Genomic DNA, 24,966 nt, shown 5'->3' on the forward strand with positions numbered 1-24,966 from the left:
ACCCTAACTAACTTCATTCTTTTAGGATATAAGATTTGACAGTGTGTTTGCTGACTTCCCTTCCCTTGTGTTTTCTTATATATTTTTTGTATTGTTGCTGATTTTTTATATATTAAAGAAACTTGGTGAGGCCAAAAGGAAAACGTGAGTTCCTCATTTTCTTATCTATATTTTTTTGAATGCTGATCCAATATGATTTTTATAGGATTTGAGCCAGGGGGGTTCTCCAAAGCTGAATCGCACTATTTTCAGCTCTGTGATCACCTAGGTCCCTAGATACTGGTAACGTTACCAGTATCCTATTTATTTTTATTTTTTTTAAAGGGGATTTAAATAGCCATCCAGTAGGAAGCCATGACTGATGATGTTGCACCTTCCTATTGGCCAGAGATTTGGCAGGCATTTTGTTTCCCCCGATGCAGATTGAAGTAACTTTACCGGTATGTATCTCGGGAAGCAGCGTGCCTGCGGCTGAAAATAGTGTCTTTTAGCTCAGGGGGGACCCAGGGTCCCCACTAGGTAAAGAAGTGGTGACTAAAAAAAAAGAAAGAGGAGCAACTCCTTTAAACTTGTGTAGTCCTCAAACAAATACATTTCATAGCAGTATTATTTTTTTCCTGCTTTTAACAATTTAAAAAAAGAACACATCAGTTAATTATGCACAATAATATTTTTTTTAAATGTTGTGTGTGTGTGTATATAGAGCATATACTGAACATGATATTGAACATGTCTCTGCAGGAACGAATTAAGATAGTCTCCCTCTGTTGGTCCCGCTTACATCAGTGTGTGATTTCAGTGCGCTTACATGGAGCCTTCGGAATGACACAGATGTTTTAAACATCACATACTGTATTAGAAATAATTGTATTATCTGTCTGTCATCTCTGCATGATGGGAGTCCACGGGGTCTCAGGTGCCACATAGTATCTAACCCTGTGTTAATCTTTGTTAAAAACAGAATAGAGCAAGGAATATTACCAAATATTTTAATGGATCTGCCCTGTTCAAGGGTTTTTTTTTTTAAATGAGCATTTTAATAACTAACAAATCAAAGGTAATTACTACAATGTCTTTATACTTCCAAAGCATATGTTTGGATAGGTAAATGCAGAACCTGTTTTCCCTAGTTAATAAATAAATAAATACACAAAACAAAATAAAACAACAATTTAATTAGAAATGATCCCTTATTGGCAAATGTAATGATTAAAACATGCGGGCTTCCATAACTAACGGGGTCTTTTTCTTGAGATGTAAATCCTCAATTGGATTAAAGATTTGCATTTTTAAATATCAATTGGCCAAAAAGGTTTAATTTATATCCCTGTTAGATAATATACCCATAATCTTATGTTATCTGTTTTTTTCTCTGAGGGAGAGGGGGAAAGGGGAGCATGTATTTTCTTTACGGAGTATTATTTCCTGCATAAAAAAATCTGAGAAAATGGGTGCATTTCACAGAAATACGCTGTTATATACAGTAGTATGTGGGTTCTTCATTGATAGAAATCCATGTGTTCATGATAGTGCATATCGTAGCAAGCTTTATTTTACGTGCTGATGATGCAGGGTATTGCGTTATACCAAGAATATCACAGTTTCCGTAGGATTCAGTGGCAGTGGGTAACACAGAATATCCCAACCATAACACGCTAATGGAAGTAATACACTTGGCTACATCAAATTTCTTAAAAAAAAAAAAAAAACACCGTAATAACTCACATATTTGGAGAGGAAACAAGTCATAATGTCTTAACTTTTGGAGTGTATTGTTTTCTTCAGACTCACATATACTTTTAATTTATTTTTTATTTTTAAAGGTATGGATGTTGTGAATGAAGCCATCGAAAGTCTCACCACCTCGTCAAACAAAGAGGACTGGACTCCAGTTATCCTAAATGTGGCTGATGCTACTGTAACAGTAATCAAAGAAGACGTAAGAAATTGTGTTACGGCTGTCTTATTTCCACTAAGGTTTTCTATTTCCAGGACTTCAGCTTAAAGGTTCAGACCAAGCAGTGTTTTGAAATAGGTTTGAAGCAGGGGGTCTCCGGAGCTGAACCGCGTTGATTTTTAGCTCCGGAGACCCCCTGCTTCCCGAGATACTTACCTTGGTACAGGGTGTGGGCAGCAGCTCTGCCTGGTCTAGTTTGGGTTCTCGTAATGGTGGCTTAAATCTCCCACGTCATGGGTGCCAATAGGAAACCGTGACATCATACCTTGCAGCTTCCTATTGGCCAGCGTCACCAGGACATTAAAGCTTCAGAGATACCAGCGCCCCCTATGGAGCCTTAAATAGAAATGGATCTATCAGTGTCATTTAGATATTTTTGTCAGTGGTTCAAAGTGTAGTGACATTCACAGATAATGTGTATCATAAATTCTTCTTCAGTATTTCGTAGGAAAGGTATAATTGCTGGATCTGTTACTTCTCTCACTCCACAAGTAAAGTACTTGTCAACCGGTACTAAAAAGGGCAGTTCCCTTTGTCACCCTGATCATTCACTTCAGTGGGAAATCCTATCATTTTAACTCGGTCCTGATTGGAGATGTATGAATTTGCCAAGATTCGCTTCACTCAAACTTTTCAAAAAGCTCCAAAATATGCAAAAGGTTTCAGAGCAGAGAGCCTGATAGCTGCATGTCTTAGTCCGGTCAGAACACTATGCACCACACATTGCATTATATGTCGGGGTTGTAGCGGTAAAAGTCATTAATTACATTCTTTGAGTACTGAGGGAAATGCGATTAAATGTTCTTTGTGACAGGAAAAAACCTGCATTTAAAAGGGAAGATATTTTGATATGACAAGGTCTGAATATTAGGTGCCTTTAATGAGTTTTTCAATAACAATATCAAGAATTTCCAAGTCAGGAAGTGCATTAAGTAAGTTTTTTTGCCAAAAATGCACTTAAGTTTTACCTCTACAACAACTATATGTTGGTGGTTTGGCAATGTCTGACTGCAAACAGTTTTGTAGTAGTACAGGTTTGTAGTAGCCGTGAGAGTTCTGCATAGTTGTGCTTATACACAAGCTGCTGATGCCTTGCCAAGTCCCTCTTCAGATTCACAATACCGTTTTATATAAAATAAAGCAAAAATAAAATGCTAGGTCTGGATCATCCTGTTCTCTCCTCCAAGGATCTCCGATTCACAACATATGTCACTGTGTTGGGTCCTAGTGTACAGTACTTTGTGCTTAATGCTTCACTTTTATAATATTTAGGTTAAGGGCATTTGTTTACTAAGCAGGGTTTCTCCATTAAACAACTTCCAGCACAGCTTAGCTTTACGGTCCATTCAAGTGAACAGCCTTTAAGGTATCTTCCAGGACAGAAGGGGTGCTATGGAGTGCATCACTTAATAAATATGGCCCTATGTGACTCCGGGCAGTCACTCCATTGCAAATGCAATATGCTGCTTTGTAGGATTGAACCCTTGATAAGAAATTGCTGGGATATGCCATGATTTAATGCTTCAGCTAAGCACACAGCTGTCTACTGAATGGCTGTTCTGGAGGGAATACAACAAGGGGTCTTATTTGTAAGTAGAGAACCATTATAGCACCACAAAGTGGTTTCAATGTCAGACTGTACTGGAAAGCCCTGTACGCACAGCGACTTTGACAGGTGTGCACCACAATAATTACACAAAAAGAAAACAAGATCGCAAAAAAAGAAAATAATTGGAACACAAAAGAGTTATCCTCAATTTTGGAGCAACATTGTAATTGTATTTAATTTAGCAAACAGCTGCTCGCTTTAATCACTTTGGTGATTGGATTGCATGCTAAAAGTGTTAACCCCTTCACTGCACCCATATAAAAGGTAGGAGGATAAAGCGTAGCCTAGTGTCATGCAGATCTTGTTTGAATTCCAGTGTCCGCTCCTGTTGCACTTTAGCTATAATCATATCTTCTTGTGCCTCAGGCAACAACAATAAGATTAAAACTTTTGTTGGGAAGGAGCTTGTGGCTGAAACTATGTACAACATGGTATACACAGCAGCCCTGTATAAGAAAATACAAATATCATTGTAAGAGGCATCCAAAAAATGGCAGGAAGCCATCCATATGCTGATTTACACCAGTACATCTAAATGGTGTGAATTTAAACTGCTGCTGGCATTTTGTTTTACTTTTCACATCTAAATCTGCATCTTTAGCAAATGTCTCAGCAGCCCACAGTGTATGCCTCATCACGCAGGACTGTGTGTCCCTGACTGGATAGTTCAGTTTCACTTCTGCACAGCACTGAGACAGAAATGTCTACAACCCCTGAGGCCATCACAGGCTTCTTCCTGACTACAAGACTAACAGGAATCTCATTAACAATAGGGACCCTCTTGAGCCTCAGAATGTGCATCTTCCCCTATTCCTCATTTACTATCGTTTTTGGAACAATATCTTACATATTTTTTTTCCCAATTTCCAGTGACCTGCAAATACAATGTTGGTGTGTGTATGAATGCCGGCTATAAATGACCTATTATCCCTTGCCTTGGGCGGGGGGAAAAAAACACGCCATTAAAATACCTAGTACAGGTATTTCTATACAAAAATAAAAAATGTGTGTGTTTTATAGAACAATATGTTTAGGGAACATTGTGGCTCCTGCCTCCTATGTGACAGACGTTTGGAAATGCAGAGTTATATAAGATGGAAGTACTTTTTATTGTGTTGATGCCATTCCTTCTTGTGGAGCGGAACACTAACCCTTTTTTTGTTTTTCTTGAGATTCTCATGTTATTGTAGATAAACAGAAATCACTATGTCCCTTAGAGTAATATCAAAGATCAGATTAATTCATTTGGTTTCTTGTTAGTGTAAGCTAATTTAATTTGCTAAGTATAACTAGCAATAATGTTGGTTTGTAAAATACAGGTACTTACACTGGTTTGTAAAAACGGGTTGTGTGTGTATACACTCAAAGAAGTATGGAGAGATATATGCTGGGTATTACCCAAAGAGACAGGAAAAAGAATAAATGGGGTTGAATCCAAAAAGAAGTCTGTGAACAAATTAAAATGACAGTGGGCCGGACATATTGCAAGAAGAAATTACCATTGTTGGACAAAGATGGTGCTCAACTGGATTTCATGGGAAATTAAAAAGCCAAGATAACAACCAAAAGTAGAATGGGACGATTAACTCAGAAAATTTGTTGGAGTAACGTGGAGAGGCTTGCAAGGGTAGTATGTGGAAGATCAATGGCCTTCATCCAGCAGTGAATCGACAAGGGCTGAAAATGATGATCAGGGCTGGCATGAACGCTGTGCCATCGGTTTCACTGCACCAAGCAACGCTCACCCCCCACAACAATTAAACTGATTGCCGGGGGTAGTCGCCGAGCCTCTGTAACTCTTACCTTCTCCGGCGGCATCTCCCTCTGCATAACTCGGTCATCATGGCTTTGCGATGTCCAATGGTGTCGTGTTGCCAAGACAACGGGCCAGCACGTGATGTTACAACATGCTGTGTCACGTTGCCATGACAATGGAAAGCCCTGTGGCGTCGCATTACCATGATAACGTGATGCCCCAAGGCCTCACGACATCATGTGACGTCCTATTGTCATGGCAACTCAACACCATTTGACGTCGCTGAGTGATGATGAGGGGTCATGCAGGGGTAGATGCTGCTGGAAGATTGTAGAGGGAGAGGGGGATTGGCCCGGTATTAAAGGGGTTACACCCCATATGGTCACCCCCTGACCTCACGTGGGAGGCAAGGGGTTAACTGGACTGCAGTCCAGTAATGTGTTTTTACCCTGCTTCAGCACCCAAATGTGTATCCCCCTGTAACAATGTATTTTCCCCATTCCAGTGTCTGCCCCAACACTCACACTGGGATCCGTTCGGGAGGAGAAGGGTTAATAGTTAGGAAGTGATTATAGCCCTTTGTTCCATTTTCCCGCCTTTGCAGGCTCCATTTTGCAGTTCCCCATAGGCCGCCATTGCAGCTCCATACAATCCTATGGGGATTCCGGCGATTTGGGCCCGTTCTCAGAGAAGACCTGCAGGTGGCGCCTGAGAGGAGGAGCGGCGGTTCCCCATTGTAAGTCAATGGAGCCATTAATTTCAATGGGGATCCCTCAAAGCCGACCTCCAGGAACGGGTTGGCAGCCATCCAAACCGCAGACCGCAAAAGCGAATACAATATCTGAAAAAGAGCTTTGATCACACTAGGACAAGTTCAAAGTCAATTGACGTGGGAAACTTAGGTTCTAGGGCACCCCGGAATAAAATAATTTTTGCCCCTAGACCCTAGGAACCCCCACACTCGACCACCACCGGGTCCTAGAGCTAATGACTCCAGTAAAGGGTCGCGCTCGCCACGAGGGTCGCACCATTGACTCTAATGGCGGAGATAAAAGCCGCGAGTAAAAACGGCTAAGTCGGAATGAGCAGAAACCTAGAACCCATAATTCCGGTTCTGTTCAACCTAGAGGGCTGAGATTGTAGTCCTAGTTCCGACAGGATTGCATGGCAAATACCGATCCTCTCGGGGCAACAGAACGGAGTCAGGGTAATTGCAAAGTTTGGGTTTCTGCCATTGACTTGCATGGTGGAAAAAAGCCTTGTGTTCCAAAAGGGCTTTTAAACTGTAATTTTGTATTACACCGGTACGGTGGGTCGCAGCGAGCTAAAACTTGGCCACCATGGAGAGTCCCCTCCGGCATGAGGGTCTGGCAAGTTTCGGCCCGCTCGGCCCAGCCAAACGGATTATTTTAATATATATGTATTAAGAACTGTACAGTATTTCAAAACGGGGATAAAAGCCTGCGAAAGTTACTGGCTCTGTTTAATGTAAATGCGCAGGGGGGCCTACATGGTCTACAACAGACCCCCTGATCAAAGGCTCAGCCACTCTGGCTGTATACATTAGGGCGGAGAAACGCAGGACTTGAGTGGTCTGTAAGTGCTGTAATTCACACTTACAGACAAAGGGTTTCCTGACCAGATCCAAGTCTGGTAGACTTGTAGGCACCCTGACTTTAGTGTGGGGCTAAAGAAATGAGACCCCAAGGGCCAGAAGTACGCATGTGCCAACTAACGTTGGGGCATGATCTAACAATGTTCCCACATTAGCTGGCAAGGAGGGATTGGGTGCAGATAATTGTCCTCCAATGACTTGCACTCAATGCCAGGGTATAGGACTGAAATCACATATAAACCAGTGTCAGCCCTATGCCCAGTGTCTTCGATTTTACCAACTACTTGATGCCTGAGTGCTGTATGAATTGCTAATCCTGTATCTGATTGCTTCATTATCCAACCCCTAAGTAAGTGCTTTATTATATCTAAGTCGTGCTAAATTCAAACCAGATATTTTGTGTATGTAATAACCTATCACTAGCTACCGTGACAATGATGCTGACGAAGAAGGTAAGAGCAGAGGCCCTGCACCGACCCCCACATACATCTCAGCCGGCGCTGATTGATGATCTACATAAATCCATTCACTGCTCCAAATCGAGTACAGACAATTTATTTAAAAAAATGTCTTCATCATTTCTTTAAAAAAATTTTTTTTTTAAATGCCCATATTATTAGCACAATAGCTGTGAGCTCACAAACAAACAATAAATTAATAGTCATTAATACAGTCCCAAGACTTTTCTCCCTTCTGGCTTTCTCAAGGGCTGTTATAACATCACAAACATACTTGCATACCCCTATACAAAAACCATGTGGTTACTCTCCCATCCAACCATGTCGTTTAGTTGGACTACTGGGAATCCCAATAAAGTCACAGGTGTGGTAAACGATTCTCAAAGAAAAGCTTGGAGATTCACTCCCTTATTTAACCCATTGCTTCTAAGGTGTCCAGGGTTACCGTCCAAAATGCCTTTCTTTGCAACAGTTTTGTTCAAACGATTTTCCCCTCTGGGACCAAATTTCACTAATTCAATAGCTTTAAATGTAAGAGATGTTGTATCTTCACTGTGTGTTTACAAAACATAGGCAGCTGGAGCATAGGATAAATGATTTTTATAAATCGTGTGAATATGGTCATAAACGTGATGCTTGAAAATACAGTACTTATTGTCCTATATGTTTTATACCACATCTGCAATTTACTTCATATACTACATGTTTGGATTGACCGTTTACAAATGAAAGGATGTTATAGGCCTTAGTATTTGATACATTGCTAAAACAATTGATCTGATTCACAAATGTGCACATTTTATAGAAGCTAGATTTAAAACAACCAACAGGTTTAGGTGGAAAAATTGTTTTACGATCAAACATTTGTGTCTTTATCCAAACAATTAGCTAACACAAATGTCCCTGATACTTTTGACCTCTGCGACTTTCCTTCGTTGATGTTTTTTATAATTTGATTTTAATACCTGTGAATACTTGTGAAATATTGCTCGATTTAAAATTGCCATCTGGCTTTTCCTGCATTAGCATTACATTTCCTTAGTAATTCACGCCTATTATTTGCCAACATATCTGCATGTAACTCACTTGCATCCTTTGATTAATTAATTGCAGCATCTTACAGTGGAAAATCAGATATCTGAAATGTTACCATTTGACCACCGCACCAATTCCTGCGACATGATGGCTGTAACATATCTGTGAATGGGACAAGAGTTCCTTACTATGGAACGATGGAAAAACTTGTAATCTCTCTCCACATGTTGGCAAAATGGCGTCTGCTTGTGGCATTTCACTAGTGATCTGTGCTTAGTTGCAGTCCACATCATCCTCCGTGACTCCGCAAAGCTGCAAATCCAATCTCTCAGCACCAAATACAGGACAGACCATTCATTAAAATAATTCTTTAAAAGTTTTTTTTCCAGAAAATAACAATCAAATATTTATTTAAATCACCATACCACTGGCATAATAGCTGGGAGATCACAAACAATTAATATCTCTCGCTCTATCGTTTCTGATGCAGTGATTCTCAAAACTGTGATCCCTCGACTGATTTTTAGACATCCACTGTGTTTTGCAGATGTGTTAAACATATATTTATGTATATTAGGTATAATGAAATAGAAAGCTGTGTGTAAACATGGTGGTCCGCCAAATTATTAATTCAAGTGATCCACTATATGGAAAAGTCAGAAAACCTTCTCCCGTGTGTTTATTTTTTATTAGAAATCGGTGGGGAGCAGGGGTTCTCCAGAGCTGAACCGTGTTCATTTCAGCTCACGGGACCCCCTGCTCCCAGAGATACTTAGCTCCGTAGGGGGTGCTGGTCGCAGCTCCACAGGTTTAAGGTCCTGGTCACGCAGGCCAATAAAAAGCCACATGGTATGACATCACGGCTTCCTATCGGCCCGCATGACGCAGAACATTTAAATGCCGCCATTTGGTTAGGCACACAAGTTTAAGTAAAATAAAAAATGGTACCTTTTCTAAAACTTTCTATTTCGGACAGTTGTGACCGTTTGAATGAAGCAGGTTTGGTAACCTGTGGAACACATGCGTATAAACCACAGAATATCATAGAATATCAATAATTTCATCTTTAGGAATTTTTGGAAATGTAAAGACTGGGATTATCCCCATGGAACATGGCGATGTCAAAAATGTTTTGGGAGGACATTGCTACTTTCTATCAGGACTCCACTGATTGTGGAAGTTGTAATTCCTTCCAATTTGCCCAAACATTACGATGTAGATTGTTCATTAGTTTTCATGACCCGATTAGATAAACGGAAAAGCGTTTGAGGTTTTAAAAGCTCAGGTGAAACAATACTTACGAAAAATGATCATGTAGACACGGGCTCTTCAACTAGTTTTATGAATAGAAGGGCAGAGGAGCATTGTAATGTAATTTAAGAAGACTTACAAATATAATATTATCTGTATCCTATATATTTCTATTAACCATGCTTAGAAGTGAGTTTCAGTATGAAACATTGCACTCGACAGCAGTAACATCAGCAGGTGCAGACAGTCCAAGGGCCACTCCAAGACTCTCCATGGTCTGGATATGGCTCATGGGCGCCACAAGTTGAAGAATCCTGATGTAGCCTAACCCCTGTACTGACAAAGAGGCCTGCAATGGATGATGGTGCTGGCCCCTCTGGCAACAAGAAGGTTAAATGAAGAGCATTAGAGGTTCTTAATTTCCACCATGTGAAAAGGAGGTCTGTACATTTCCCATTGACATGCAACTATTGTAAGGGACAAAAAGTGGAAAAGTGATTGCCTATAACTATGAGAGGGTCTCCTTGATAAATAGGGAAAGTTGACGGGTATAAAAGAAAAAAAATGAATAATTTGCTTCAGCTTTAATATGGCTGCTGGACTTTGGTTACTTCTGGTGATCTGTTTGGCAGGATGAAGAGGTCTTGATGGAATGCAGGGTTCGCTTCCTGTCCTTTATGGGAGTTGGCAAGGATGTGCATACGTTTGCTTTCATCATGGACACTGGGAATCAGCATTTCGAGACTCATGTTTTCTGGTGTGAACCCAATGCAGGAAGTGTCTCAGAAGCTGTTCAAGCGGCATGCATGGTAAGAGGCGGGTTTTTAACACATCCTCATAACCTACAGTATGTCCTTGAGTTGGAAACATTATTTCTTTGTGTATATATCTACATTGGAACAAACAGATGTATAGTAACTTGGTCACTATAACACAAGTCACTCGATTCCTGCTCCAAGGAGCTTAAAGCGATATAGAGGCCTATATCCACTAAAATGTGCTATGCTATAAGATACCTTCTGCCGCTGGAAGACACTTTGCACCCTATGCACTTAAATGTGTAATGCAGTGTTTACGGCACCAGAAAGTATCTCATGGCATTGCAGTGCTTGGCAAATATGGTCTATTAGTGCAAAACACGTGACGAAGAGTGCTGCGGTGCCTCGAAACGTACGGAAAAAAAACAACGGAAAAAAAACAATCTTGCATATTGAAAAGGGGGAAAAATCCAAAATGCTTCAAGAGGGCTTTAAAGAAATGTTGGCGTGTGTGTCGCTGTAATTCCCTCATGTCTCATGAAATGACAGTAGACACTGCAAGTATCAGATAGTCTGCAGTATATCAAATTATATTGTCTTACAATTTATTCACAATCTTTTGTTTTCTGTGAGCAAAAGGCTATATCTAAAGTTCCTTTGTATTTTTCTTGCATATATTTTGCATAACTGGCATAAACTAGTGTGCGTTCCTCTCAAAATCTCCTTTGTGGTTTATTTGAATAAATGGATTTGTTGGTATTTATGCTGTTGACATTTAGGGAGAAGTGTATTAAGCTCCCAGACTTCTCATGTATTATATGAATGTTATATGTCAGTTTTAATGCTAATTTATCAAAATATTTTAAAATATATATTTTTTAAACCTCACATCAGAACAAATGACATGGTGAGTGGTTACTCTGTATGTTGGTGAATAGGAGGCATTACGTCATTCAAACCCGGGTACACGTTTTCCTCTGTGTTACAGAAAGGCAATGACTTAATTAATTACCTGTTTTTAATTAATGTGTCAAATATCCTTTGCCGCATTAGTAGTTTAAAATTAATTTGAGGCACCCTGGCAGTAAAGGCTCTTAAGCGGCTTATGTTGCAGAGTCCAAAGCAGCCGCTCGAACTGTGATTGGCCCAAAATTACTTGACTTGAATGGGAGTTTTCTGAAAATCGACCACTTTGGTCTATATACAGTAGGATAAGCCCATAAGAGAGAGGTTTATAAACTGTGAAAACAGGAATGCTCATAACGCTAAACACCCTTCAGCCTACAAAATCTCTATATAATGAAGGGTTCCAGCTACATCATATGAAAGTACTATATGCAGAATCAAACACAATACCCAATGCATGCACTCTGATGAGATCCATAATACACGTAAGAAAAATAAAACAAAAATAGAAATACATTAGAAAAGAAGCGTCTAGGAGGGGATATTATAACTATATACAAATATATTCGGGAACAATACAAGGAGCTTTCAAAAGAACTATTCACCCCAAGGGCAATACAAAGGACATGGTTGTCATCCCTTAAGGATGGAGGAAACGAGATTTCACCAGCAACAAAGGAAAGGGTTCTTTACAGTAAGGGCAGTTAAAATGTGGAATTCATTATCCATGGAGACTGTTGTTCAAAAAAAGGCTGGACATCTTTTTAGAAAGGAAAGGTATACAGGGATATACCAAATAAGTAATCATGGGAAGGATATTGATCCAAGGAGTAATCTGATTGCCAATATTTGGAGTCTGGAAGGAATTTATTTTTCCCCTTATTTCACTTGGATGATATTTCACTGGGGTTTTTTGTTTGCCTTCCTCCGGATCAATATACTGTAAGTATAGATATAGGATAAAGTATCTGTCGTCTAAATTTAGCATAGGTTGAACTTGATGGACGTCTGTCTTTTTTCAACCTCATCTACTATGTAACTATGTAACACATCTGTCTTATTACAGTTGCGGTATCAAAAGTGCTTGGTTGCCAGACCTCCTTCCCAGAAAGTTCAGCCGCCTCCTCCTCCTCCTCCACCCGCAGACTCGGTGACCCGAAGAGTCACAACCAGCGTGAAACGGGGAGTTTTGTCCCTCATTGACACTTTGAAACAGAAACGCCCTGTTGCCGACATGCCGTAGCAGCAAAGGGCGGCTGGATCCTCAAACACTTGTATCTCACACCTTTACTGAAGTTAAAGTAGCTCCTTCAAGGAGAAGATAGCAGCTCAGCCTTCCATTCAACTGCCGCTGCTTTGTCTTCAGAGAATTTAACCTTATCTGATGTTTGACGAGCATGTTCTCTGACACCATGGCGTACTACAAAAAGAAGCATGAATATAAATATATATCTACTCAGAATTTTTGTTTTCTCTCTCCTCCTGTCAGTGGTTCGCATTAATTACATGCATTGGATATTCTTGTTTCAGGTTGTAAATACGATGAACATTTCAGGACGAAATGAACATTTCTGCACACTGCTAATAGTGAATGTCATGGAGTACATCAATGTTAAGGATGATGAGCATCCGCATAGCTCACCGACTCATTTCATCATTGAAAAAGTAAACGGTCGCCTCCGTTGCTGTGTTATTTTCATAAAGGAACCATCTGTTATCTCATGACTGAAACAGTTCAGGTGACACTGAAGTGGTTTCCTGGAATTCCTTTGAAAATAGGGTGATTCCTATTATCATAGCTGTCGGTTCCTAATGATTTACGTCACAAGAACTTTTCCCATCATGCAAATCAAAAGTCCAGAAAATGGGTTTGCTTTGGGGTGGGAATTCATAGGTATAGGATATGGACCATCCAAAAGCAGCCTTGCATAGCATCAGTTACACTTCATACCACCTATGTTAAACTCCCTTTTCTGTGCTAAAGCAATCACCTATAGATTAGGACCAATTACAGTATATCTCCACAATATCAGCTTTACTTACAATCCTCTGTCAAACACTATCCTCTATCCTCTGAAATCAGTCCAACATTTTCTCTGTAATTGTCTTTACCCTTTTTTTTTCTTTCTCTTTCCTAGTAAAATCAGTGGGAAACGAGAAGTTTGTGAGTAATGACTTTTCAGAGGCGGGAGTGATGCCACTCATTATATCTCACTAAGGGTGCATTGCTTGTGCAATAGTTTGAGTGCCAAAGGACCAATGTTTCAGTCCCTTTTGACCTTCATCAGGACTATATGATTAATATTCTGGATACAATTATTATTATCAGGAACAGATATAAAGGGCAGTGTAGAAAGGCACAAGAGATATATTTATATATTTATATATTTGTCCTTGACAGGTTTTCTAGCAGCTATGTTGGTGAAATACAGAATTCAGACATTTAAAGAAGGGGGGGGGGGGGAGAAAGCCCAGTCCAATTACAATCACAAATTATATTGTATTAACTCATTAACATAATTAGCGAGCTGCAGCTGCATTCAGTAATGTAATTAGTAATTAATTCTATTCAGGACAATAATTAACACCTTCTCCTTTTTCTCCTACTCTGAATTGTAGTGTGTAGATCTGCTCTGCAGTTTTACATCATAAATAGCTTAACCCCTTTGCTTCTAGACTTGATTCCCTGGGGGACTGTCGAAGTTGAGGACGTAGGTCCCCAAGTAAAATTTGTTGAGGCAGAAAAAGGTCCTGAATATGGGTTCAGCGTTTCTTTCTGGTCTTGTAATTGATTTTAGTCCGAGCTTGGTCTGGACTGGAGATGTGCAGAGGGAGGAGTGTGAAGGAGAGAAAGGAAGGCAATTTTCTAACTCAGCTGGCTCTGTCCCTATGCAATATATTGATGAGCAGGGTAACTTCCAGGTAAACAACTGGATGCTTTCCTTTGATAAATCGAGTGCAATTTTTTGTGTGCTGGTTGTGCCCTTTTTTCAACCTAATTAATGCATTATCTGTATATTACCCCCTTCTTGGCACAGTTAATAGGGACATTTGAATGGTGACTGCAGGAAAAAAGCCAAACCAATGTGCCGACCCCAATCCAATGCAGTTTCACAGTGGATAGCCACGATAATCACATACTAATGAGCGAGATGAGTATGGTTACTGAAAGGAAAATTACTCATCTTACTCTCATACTGTAGTCCGTCCCTTAAACATGTCTACCCCTCAATCCCTGTCAACACTGTTCAGTACCGTACAGTGCTCTGTGACACCAAACAAGTGACTACAGCTAGGAGCCTTCCTTACATCAAAAGGAGTCAATATTTAATCCAGACTACATGTGTCACTTGGCAATTATGTTAATTCTTCTATAATGTTTTTCTACTAGCTATGAATTTTAGGATACAACTTTCCGTTTGGTGACCTTCAACATGACTAACCATTGATATCATAGCAATTGATTGGCTCACGACAAGGTTGTTGCCAGCGACCAATTCTTCACCCTTGAGATCCATTACCATGTTTTTGGTGTTTTTTTTTTTAACCTTTTCATAGCCACAGAAGTTAGGACAGCTGCAGTTATATATGCATTGGGAGATCCATTAGTTTCAATGATCTGGAAAATAAATAAAACCCACCCTCGATAGCAGCTAAAAATCTACAAAATTGTCAAAAATCTATGAAAACAATTGGGAAACTAAAATAAGGATTGGTACAGAATTTGATTAAAAAAAAATTCTCATGCATCATATTCTGTAAGGTTAATAAAAACGTAGTATGTGGTTTAACGCTGTTATGGTATAAAGCAGGGGTGCTCAACTTCGGTCCTCAGGGGCCACGAACCGGTCAAGTTTTAAGGATATCCCTGCTTCAGCAGAGGTGGCTCAGTGATTTTGATTAATCCACCTGTGCTGAAGCAGAGAGACCCTGAAAGCCTGACCGGTTGGTGGTCTTGAACTGGACTTGAACTCCTCTGTATTCTAGAAGAAAGCAAAGGGTTAATTAATATGGTCAGACATTCAAGAATATGCACATGTCCTTGTTCTTACATTTCTAATTGTACAAGAAACACAAATGTAACAGAATTTATATACACGGAAATATAATATCATATCAGTTGGTAATTGAAGAATGAAATGATAGAAAACAACTGATTTATGGGAAAATTAAAATCCTTTGCAGATATTTTGTTTTAAAAATAGCTTTGCATATTTTAACGTAAAAAAAAAAATGATTTTGTAAAACCAATTGTAATTTAAACAAGTCACTTTTTTTTTTAACGGCCAAAAAGTGTGTATGTGTTGTATGTGTGACTAAATGCCAATGTGTTAGTAAGAGTTCATTTATCTATGCATTCTTTGTATGCAATGGCTCTATATATAGCCATGTTCACTATGCCTTGTATGTCTTGTTTTTTAATGAATGTATCAAATATCCACTTCCAAATATTTTTTATTTATTCAATTTTTACAGGAATTTCTTGCATTGTGCCCATGTTACAGTATATCTGTACAGGGCACTCCTCTCCCAATGCCTCCTGTACCTATTATTCTCTGTGTAATAAGACCGTTTTGTAATGATTTTTATTCATATTTTTATTGGAGTATGTCGAGTAAAATGCCTAAACAATGTGTAAAGCTGATTATTTTTTTAAAGGTAAGTTGTAATGCAGCTGTAGTAGTTTCATTCAGCACCTTAGTGCTGGTGCAGTGGGCAGCACATTGCAAATGCATCTTCAGCATTGAAAAGGGGTTAATATGGCCCTTCATCATGCTAAGGACTTCTGAGCATGTCACTAGGCCTACTAGACTGTTCATAGGAGACTCAGAAGTTGCTTGCTTGTGTAAAAGCACTTGCTGTTAAGAAGCTTTTGCAGCATGGAGGTAACATTCTTTAAGATGTGTATATGCTACAGCGCGACTTGTTGCTATACTGAACTTGCCAGCTTTCATACAAAGCTGGTAAATGGATGTAACCATTCCTCTGCCAGAATGGTAACTCACTTTCGTTCCAGAGCCCAGTTGTGGTTCAAGATGCTCTTAGTTGTTGAACTGCAAAGTAAATGTTGGTCTAAACCTAAACAAGGCACATTCTCATTCATTGTGTCTGCAATGATTAGTTCAGTTAAACATTTTATCTTTGTGTTTTTAATTATGATCACATTTTTAATAGTTTGTCTTGCTATTTTTCTTTTAGAGTAGTATTGATTTAAAATCATTTTTGCAGCAAATGCTGTACATACTGCTTTGTAACGGAGCCCGGATCACTGGATACGGTGTTTAACAAACGTCTAAATTCATAGAGCATTGGGACCATATTTTATAAAGATTCATACAATATCTATACTTAGAATACATAAAGGGAGAGAAACTTCCTAAAATGCATTTGTCTTTAAATAGTGGGACTGTGTGTGTGAATAAAAAAAAAATATGTAGTGGTATGGTACTCCTGGGATTGTAAAATAAAATGTAGTGGTAAACCTTGCCCCTGGTACCATCACATTTAAAAAAAACTGTTGCAGGTACAGTACCAGTACTCTGCAAGGGCCTAAAACAAGTAGTTTGTCATTTTATATTATGTTGAAGTATGTGAATACTGGCAGGTTGACTGCATGCAGTAATGTAACAAACATTTTAATATGACTAGTTCATCAGCAAACAGTGCCACCTACTGGAAAGGTTGTTCCAACTACTGTTCGCCTACGAAATGGGATTAGCTTCTTCAGTTGCAGTGTGATGGTACCACTTTTTTTATTTTATTTTTTATTTACAAACCCAGGCTACCAATCCTTTATTTACATACTAGAGTCCTACTTGCTTCTTTTTTTCAGTTTTAGGCTGCGCGTATAGTGCCGTCGATGGCAACGTCACCCGTCGCCACAGGCGAAAGTTATAATTCACCTGGTGTCGTCGTTGCAGGTTTCCGGCCATTTGATTGGTTCAAGGGCCGTCACATGAGGCGACAGCCCTTGAAAAATCAAATGTTGCCGGCTACCAGTTTTCGCGACGTCGCATTGTCGCCGTCGCGCTTAGTATAAGCGCACGCGGCGGCAATGCATTTGTTTTCGGGCAACGTCGCGTCACCATAAGTTTTTAGTTTGTTGTAAATAAAACTTAAGTGGCTTTCAAAAGAGGTTTGGTCCAATATTTAACAGTCAAATAAAATACTACAATTTTTTTTTAAGGCACTTCAACTACTGAGTAACTTGAACGTTAAGGAAACAAACAGGGATAGAAGTAGTAAAATACCAGATACTGGTTGCTTTCAGTAATCTATCATCTGGTCACCAGCAAATGAACTATAAAGCGGTATCTGATATGGTCATACATTTAAATCTGTATAAAGCAGCTGTGTTGTCTGAACTTTGCTTACAGGCCGCAACCATGGGCGTTGAATAGTATTCTCTAAGCCTCTATCTTTGTTGCTTACCTCCTCTCATTTTCACTACTTGGTGAAATGTTCTTGTTTTACAGGTGCCGAGTTCACAATCTCATTCTCTCATTTTAAACTAACTTGCCTTTGGAGGTTAAGAAATAATTTCTTTGATTTGGGGAACGCACTGTGGGTTTTAGGAGAGACAGAATATTGGCAATTGATCGGCATCTGAACATTCAGTTGAATTGCTTATTTGTAAGACCTGTAGATACTGGGTTATCATATGAAACTAGCTATCCCACATACAGTAGATGCATCTTTTGTAGAGCATGTGGTGTTGCTAAATTAAGTATTGAGGTCCATTTAACCCCCAACACTACTAGAGGGCCACAGTGAGTTAATGGCCCGTCTGGCAGTGAAGGGCTGAAGGACAGTTGTGTGCTCGTATATTTTGTGCACCATAAAAAAAAGGAAATCTGGGCTGTCACTTGATCTAAGACATGCTATAAAAATGAGAAGCATGTTGCATTCTTTGCTTCATTTGCTGCATGAAGCGGATTTCCTTTGATATCATAAACCTCATCAATGCTGAAGGAGCCTGCATCTTTGTGCAGAGCAATGCGCTGCTGCTAATCTAGCACTCAAGGATCAAGTAGTCAGGAAGACGGCATGACCGATACATAAAACATCCTGCTTTAGCTTCATTATTTTACGACTGTCATTTGTTTTGTACTGACAGCCTGTTATTTCAATGCATAGCAAAAAAAATTAAATAAAAATAAAAGCTGTACAACCAGCAAAGGTCAGTTTGACTTAGTCAGTAGCTGCAAAAAAATAAACAGCGGAGAAGATGCAATGGTGATACCCACCCCAACAAGGATTTTTCCTCCGCCTTTGACCACTGCTACACATTGTAATGTAATCTTTTGTGGTAATAAACTGATCTGCATTCACTGTGCGTGTGCCTCGGGTCTTCTTTCTTTCAGTCTAAACCCCATCCATGCCAGAGAGGTCATTCATACTTTGCACTATGGTTGTACTTATGCCTAGAACAAGTCATTAATTGCCCATTTACTATAGTGCGATACATTTACTATAGTGTGATAGATTTGGATACACATGCTGAAGGATAAGGACTCTAAAGAGGGGAATTCTGTGTCCTTCCCTTCCCCAAAGATGAAATACCATTCATTTTATGGAGTGTCCACCACTAGTCCCATGCTTCTTGATCACTTGCATTGTGTTTTGCCTGTTCTACAATTAAGCTGTTGAGACATACAGTAATAGCCCTAAATTGTTTGACACGCCCAGTCTAGTTGTGTAGATATACAAGACTTGCAGTTTTTAGATACCCATGGATTTGCCAGTCTCCTGCAAAGCCTCTTTTTGTCCTTGCACCAAATGACAGGTCAAAAGTAAATATCAATAACCAATATGTATAGCTCATCACTGTGAGCCTCCCCTTTCCCCATTTGGGAAACCCTACAGTAACCCTTTCATAATATTTGGCTCAGGAGTGGGTTCTTTGTTTACATATTTTGGCCAAAGGATGATAGTACCTGCACTATGATAACAAGAACTATTTACCTTGTCTCCTACATTTCCCCTGCTAAATTTATGGTGAATAAATATCTTAACTTTCACAATTTAAAAGCACTTTATATCCACTAGTTGGTCGAACTAACCTCTCATCAAGTTAAATGAAGGTTCTCTGGCTGTGCCTTTCACAATTATGAAGGACTAACAAGTGCCATGAAGTGGCTCTACAGGAAATATCAAAACAATATATGGATCTGCAATAATGTAAAAATAAAATAATCTAACAAATATACAATTAACATGGACTATTGGATTGTTGTTTCAAAGTTTAAGAACACAACACACTTTTTATTCTATGTCGTAAGGCAATGGAAAAAAACCCATTATTAAAACATAAATATTTAGGTTTTATTTTACAATTATATTATTTTTAACTTGTGTGTGTGTGTGTGTGTGTGTGTGTGTATATATATATATATATATATATTCCACTGCAAGGTCACGGTCTTTACTGCTCCACTTCCCAATGGAAATCTGATATTGTTCTACAGCAGGGAGCCATTCCCCCCCTCTCCCTGTAAGACTCCCAGCAACACAATCCCCAGCGCTTTGAATGATGCTGACAAGGTTTACACAGGGGAGAATACAGATGAGTCTGTGAACAATCCAAGCCCCTGCCTCATTGGTAGGAGAGTTGGCATCTGAGACAAGCGAGAAATAACATTTAACACTTTCTGCTGCAGCAATGTAGCATTAACTGGTGAAGTAGAACTGCTGATCTAGAATTATAACATTGCGTTGCCTGACTGAAGGAATGTTTTTATATATTTACATATATTGCTGGATTAGTTAAAATGTTGGTTTATAGTATAGTTTAAGTTAGACAATTTACATAGTTTTAAAATCTTTTTTTTCTTTGCTTCAGTGTTTTCATTTTGGCTTCCTTATTTTTTATGATCATTCCGTCTTTTTACCATGTACAGGGTTTTGCAGCTGATTACAATACATAGTAATATTTACTATAAATAAAATGATTTTCATACACAGTGGCATCACATGTATATATGTAGGTATATTTATATAGCGCCATTTATGTACATAGCGCTTCACAACAGTAATATACGTGACATAATAATATAACACATTTTGGGAATAAGCGCTTCAGACATGACAGTAACAATAGGAAGGGTATTTGTGTATTTACATGTTAACAACTTACTTTCCTCTTGTACGTTAACATTACCGCATACAGTATGTAACAACTGCTTGTATGTCACCAGTAAGCATTCTGTCTATGAAACTATTTACACACCGTGCATGCTGGGCAAAGAAAAGCTCAGAACTGAAGTGCTATGTACCAAATAGAAGCCCATCACTCATGAGATATATATTTACACCAGTCCTAAAGGAAGATATGGACCATAAACAGATGTCCAAACAAAGGCAGAACTTAATTATCTCTCAAAGAAGTGCCTCTGCTGACCTTGAATGGGCGAGTATTAAACTAGAATTATTGACTACATCATTGTGACCTCCTAGGTCAGGAGTGCTCAAGCTCAGTCCTCTGGGGCTGCCAACTGGCCAGGTTTTGAAAATGTCTCTTTAACAAATACCGTATATTCCTCGATTCTAAGACGCACTTCTTTTTCCATTTTCACATGTGTATATATATATATATATATGAACAACAAGAAAAGAAAGCGCCCGATCCTAGTGCAGCATGAAAAAATACAATTTAATAAAAATGAATGTGAATAAAACCAACAAATGCGAACTCACAAACACAGGATAAATAAATGCATATAATGAGTATACTCATTCGCCAACCGCCCACGTTGTGCCTTGGATGGCGCGCCCTCTCTCTGTCTGGGTTTTCTCAGCTCTGCTGAACCGACATCCAGCAGGGGATACAGGAAAAAGCTCACCTTTTTGTGAAGAAATCACTTTATGTGAAGAAATGCGTAGAGAAGAGCGTTTTTTAGCTGCTGTCACACCGTGATATACATTTTGACTCTATCCTCACTGCCCACCTCATTACGGACTGCCTTTGGGAGTGCAGAGAGACTTCTCTGATCAGCCCCTGCATTGCGGGGTCACGGACTGCAGACCTCATATCCGGATACACTAACATTGTGGAGGACTTCCGGGTCACATTGTGGAGAGCTTTTTCCTGTATCCCCTGCTGGATGTCGGTTCAGCAGAGCTGAGAAAACCCAGACAGAGAGAGGGCGCGCCATCCAAGGCACAACGTGGGCGGTTGGCGAATGAGTATACTCATTATATGCATTTATTTATCCTGTGTTTGTGAGTTCGCATTTGTTGGTTTTATTCACATTCATTTTTATTAAATTGTATTTTTTCATGCTGCACTAGGATCGGGCGCTTTCTTTTCTTGTTGTTCACAGATTTCTGGGAGTTCGTTGGTCCTTGATGAGAGCAGCCAGATCCTAGCATGGACCCTTGGTTTGGTTGATATATATTTTTACATTTTTCACATTTTTTTTTTTATCTTTGACACACTTAGTGTCATTTTTTCTGTATTTTTCCATTCATCATTCATTTAGTATCATTCAGGAGGGATTCATTAGTGCAGTAGTCAAACTACCAACACATGCCATTTTATTATATTTGTATTGTTCACTGGCATATATTTGTGTTTACAGCAGCTTTTTAAACATTGGCACTCAGCATTTTATTATAACATATTGCATGTATTTTTATTAGTGTGAGTCAATCATCCATAATACTGTTGCATTCACCTTTGCTATATCCATTTAATACAATCATTTGGTAATTAGTCTGATTTTACACCTGAGGAGCGCAGTCTATTCTTTGTTTGATATATATATATATATATATATAAAAATATATATATATATAAATAAAAACACACGAGTCTGCAAGGGGGCGCTGCTGAAGCCGCAGCGGGGATGTTTCCAGTGCCCAGCAGCAGCTTGGCAGCCTTACTCTGCTCCGACAACACCCCCTTTCCCCCCGGGCGACTCTGCGGTCTGGCGGGCAACTGTCATTTGGGACCAGAACTGCAGGAGGTGCAGAGGGAGCACAACAAGGTTGTGGAAGACAACGTAAGTATCACATGATCCAATGAATGACGGATCGAATCGAGGAAATACGGAACTTAACTAACTAGCCTAGATTATCACTATGACAACTTGCTTATGTATGTAGTTCCCTAAAAACCTAATCTATTGGGAGCCCATAAGGAATGACATTAAGCACTATTGGACTATATATACACCACTATTATTGGCAAGTTAGATGTTGGACTGTGTTTTAGCTCCATGAGTGACAGAGGGGCCATGGCATTGCCCCACTGGAAAATTGCACTCACGGATCAAATGAAGCAAATGGAAGTTCTCTTCCACAGAATGCGATCTCCCCTACAAAAAGAGCAGAAAGCCCATGACGTACTATAGCTACTACAGCATAAGGCCCTGACCAGCTAGATCCCATTATGGGGAACCCAAAAGGTTACCGTTGGAACATCACTATGTCCTTCAATGACGACTACATATGTTTGAATACATGTGACTAATTATTGAGTCTATAACAAAAAGCACTAATAAATCACTAAAATGTGGTTTTGTGGTCAAAGCCAAATAAAACACAATGTGTAATTAGCATGTTTAACCCCTTCAATGACAGATGAGCCTTGATCAATGTATTGAATAACTATGTGTTATACGACGTCTCGGGAACATACGAGGCGAGCAGAAATCCAGCTAAGATGTGGGTTATTAGTCTCAGTAATACATCGTTGATTGCCTGCATGCCTTGAGGAAAGGTACTAATGAGGCCAATAAATTACAGACTGAAAATTGCTCATACAGAATATCAACTAATCGAGACTCATTTTTCCGTTTTCTCTATTGAAGAGTAAAAAAAAGAAAAGAAAAGAAAATCACTCTTCACATTTCTAATGATCCTGCATGAAAAAGCTGCAATCTAAAAAGCATTATTTAGATAATCTGGAGTCTACTAAAGAGGTAAAAAAAAACACGAATAATTAACAGCTCGAGGGATTATTCCAATTAAATCTAAATCCCATATCTTGTGTTATTGTATAAAAGCAGCAAGAGATGATCAGTTTAGAGTTTCATTATTTTTTTCATGTTGGGAGGAGAGAAGAGAAAAGCATCTGAATGGAAGTTGAATTATTTTAATGTCACTCCACTAAAATAACATGAGCCATTATTATTACCACTCAGGGGATTACCCAGTCACTATCTTTAAGAATAAATAGATTGTGCAGAGTCCAAATCGTCTGTAATACAGCAACATAGGTTTGTTAGATATATAGGTCTACACACATACCGTACACCCAAATTTGTCCAATTGTTATTTCATAGAAAAATCAAGCAGCGACCGAGCCACTGTTCATTACATGTATACTTTAATTCTAGAATCAATGTTTCATTCTTGGCTTTGGTTCTTTATCAAAACACCAAGGACAGGATCAAAACATTTACTGTACGCTATGATAAAATATTATACAATAAATGAACATGGATTTGTTCTGGTTACATTTCTTAGTGGAATCTGCCAAGAATTAAAATTCAACTTACACTTTTAAGTGCTCCTCGCTTTTTATACTTTGAATGTTAGAACATAATTTAGTGCTTTTTTTTCTTCCCAGGAAGATGCCGGAACAAAGGCCCAGTGCATTAAATTACTAAAATAAGATCCAGTGCTTTGAGTAGGTAAAAAGCTTCTATGCTTAATCCAGAATAATTGCTGGCCCTGTAAATTCCTATGCTACACAAATTGCAAGGGAATATAGGTCAAAAAATGTTTTAGCGTACAAAAACCTTATAAGAAAAACCCTCAAGGTTACAGTGGTCAGCACCTAGCAGCAAACCAGGTTTTAAATAAATCACAATTACTACCATTTACAAGGGCTCCTGCAATTACTTATTGTACATCAATATCAGTATACAAAGAATCTTGCGCAGTTTATACTAAATAAGTAAATAGGTGTAACAGGGAAAATAAAGTCATGACAAAGCCAAAGAGAAGGAACAGTCCTTGTATTCTACATTGAATAACCACAAGAATACATACAACTAAACTTGTATTTACATTGTAGAACATGAAAAAGTATCAAATGTAATGTTTAAAACCATGTGTTAGAATATTTTCAGTGCAGACCAACCATGGGCCATGGTTACCAAGCAGTGTTGAGCCATATTTATTTCCACTTCGGTTAATTTCAGCTATGGGGAACCCCTGCTTCACTAGATACATATTTCCAAAAGGTGCTGCCAATAACATGCAATTAGAAGCCAGATGGGATGACGCTGGCCTGCAGGACATTTAATCCACCATATTGCATGTCCAACCGGGGCTGCTACTGGTAGCGCCTTCAAAGGGGAGAAGAGACAGCAAGGAGGGGAGAGGAGAAAGAGTGACGGCAAGGAGAGGAAACAGTTGGATCAGGAGGAGGCAATGGAGAGCAGTGTGCACATGGGGCAGGAGGGAATGCAAAAAGGAGGAGAGACAGCAAGGTGAGTAGGAAACAGAGACAGCACAGAGAGGAGACAAATTAGATGAGTAGGAGATTAGGGCATTTAGTGTACGCAGAGAGGAGAAGACACAGTAAGGCAGGGAGTGCAAAGAGGGGAGAAGAGAGTGCAAAGAGGTGCAGGGCATGATGGAGGCAACAGTAAGATGGGGAAGAGGGGAC

At 39.2% G+C, this 24,966-nt stretch overlaps 1 protein-coding gene across 15 annotated transcripts in view; it reads left to right on the forward strand.

Moving 5' to 3' along the window:
* The window catches only part of APBB2 (amyloid beta precursor protein binding family B member 2), a 457,842-nt gene extending 439,161 nt beyond the window's left edge, over nt 1-18,681 (forward strand). For all 15 annotated transcript variants that reach the window (XM_075567343.1, XM_075567401.1, XM_075567410.1 and 12 more), the window contains 3 exons: nt 1,824-1,939; nt 10,314-10,490; nt 12,412-18,681. In XM_075567343.1, the coding sequence (XP_075423458.1) occupies nt 1,824-1,939; nt 10,314-10,490; nt 12,412-12,588 (470 nt within the window). In that variant the 3' untranslated portion in view covers nt 12,589-18,681. The remainder of the gene's footprint in view (nt 1-1,823; nt 1,940-10,313; nt 10,491-12,411) is intronic.
* The last annotated feature ends 6,285 nt before the right edge of the window (nt 18,682-24,966 follow it).

The sequence above is a fragment of the Ascaphus truei genome, chromosome 1, assembly GCF_040206685.1.
Source record: "Ascaphus truei isolate aAscTru1 chromosome 1, aAscTru1.hap1, whole genome shotgun sequence".
Taxonomy (NCBI): Eukaryota; Metazoa; Chordata; class Amphibia; order Anura; family Ascaphidae; genus Ascaphus; species Ascaphus truei.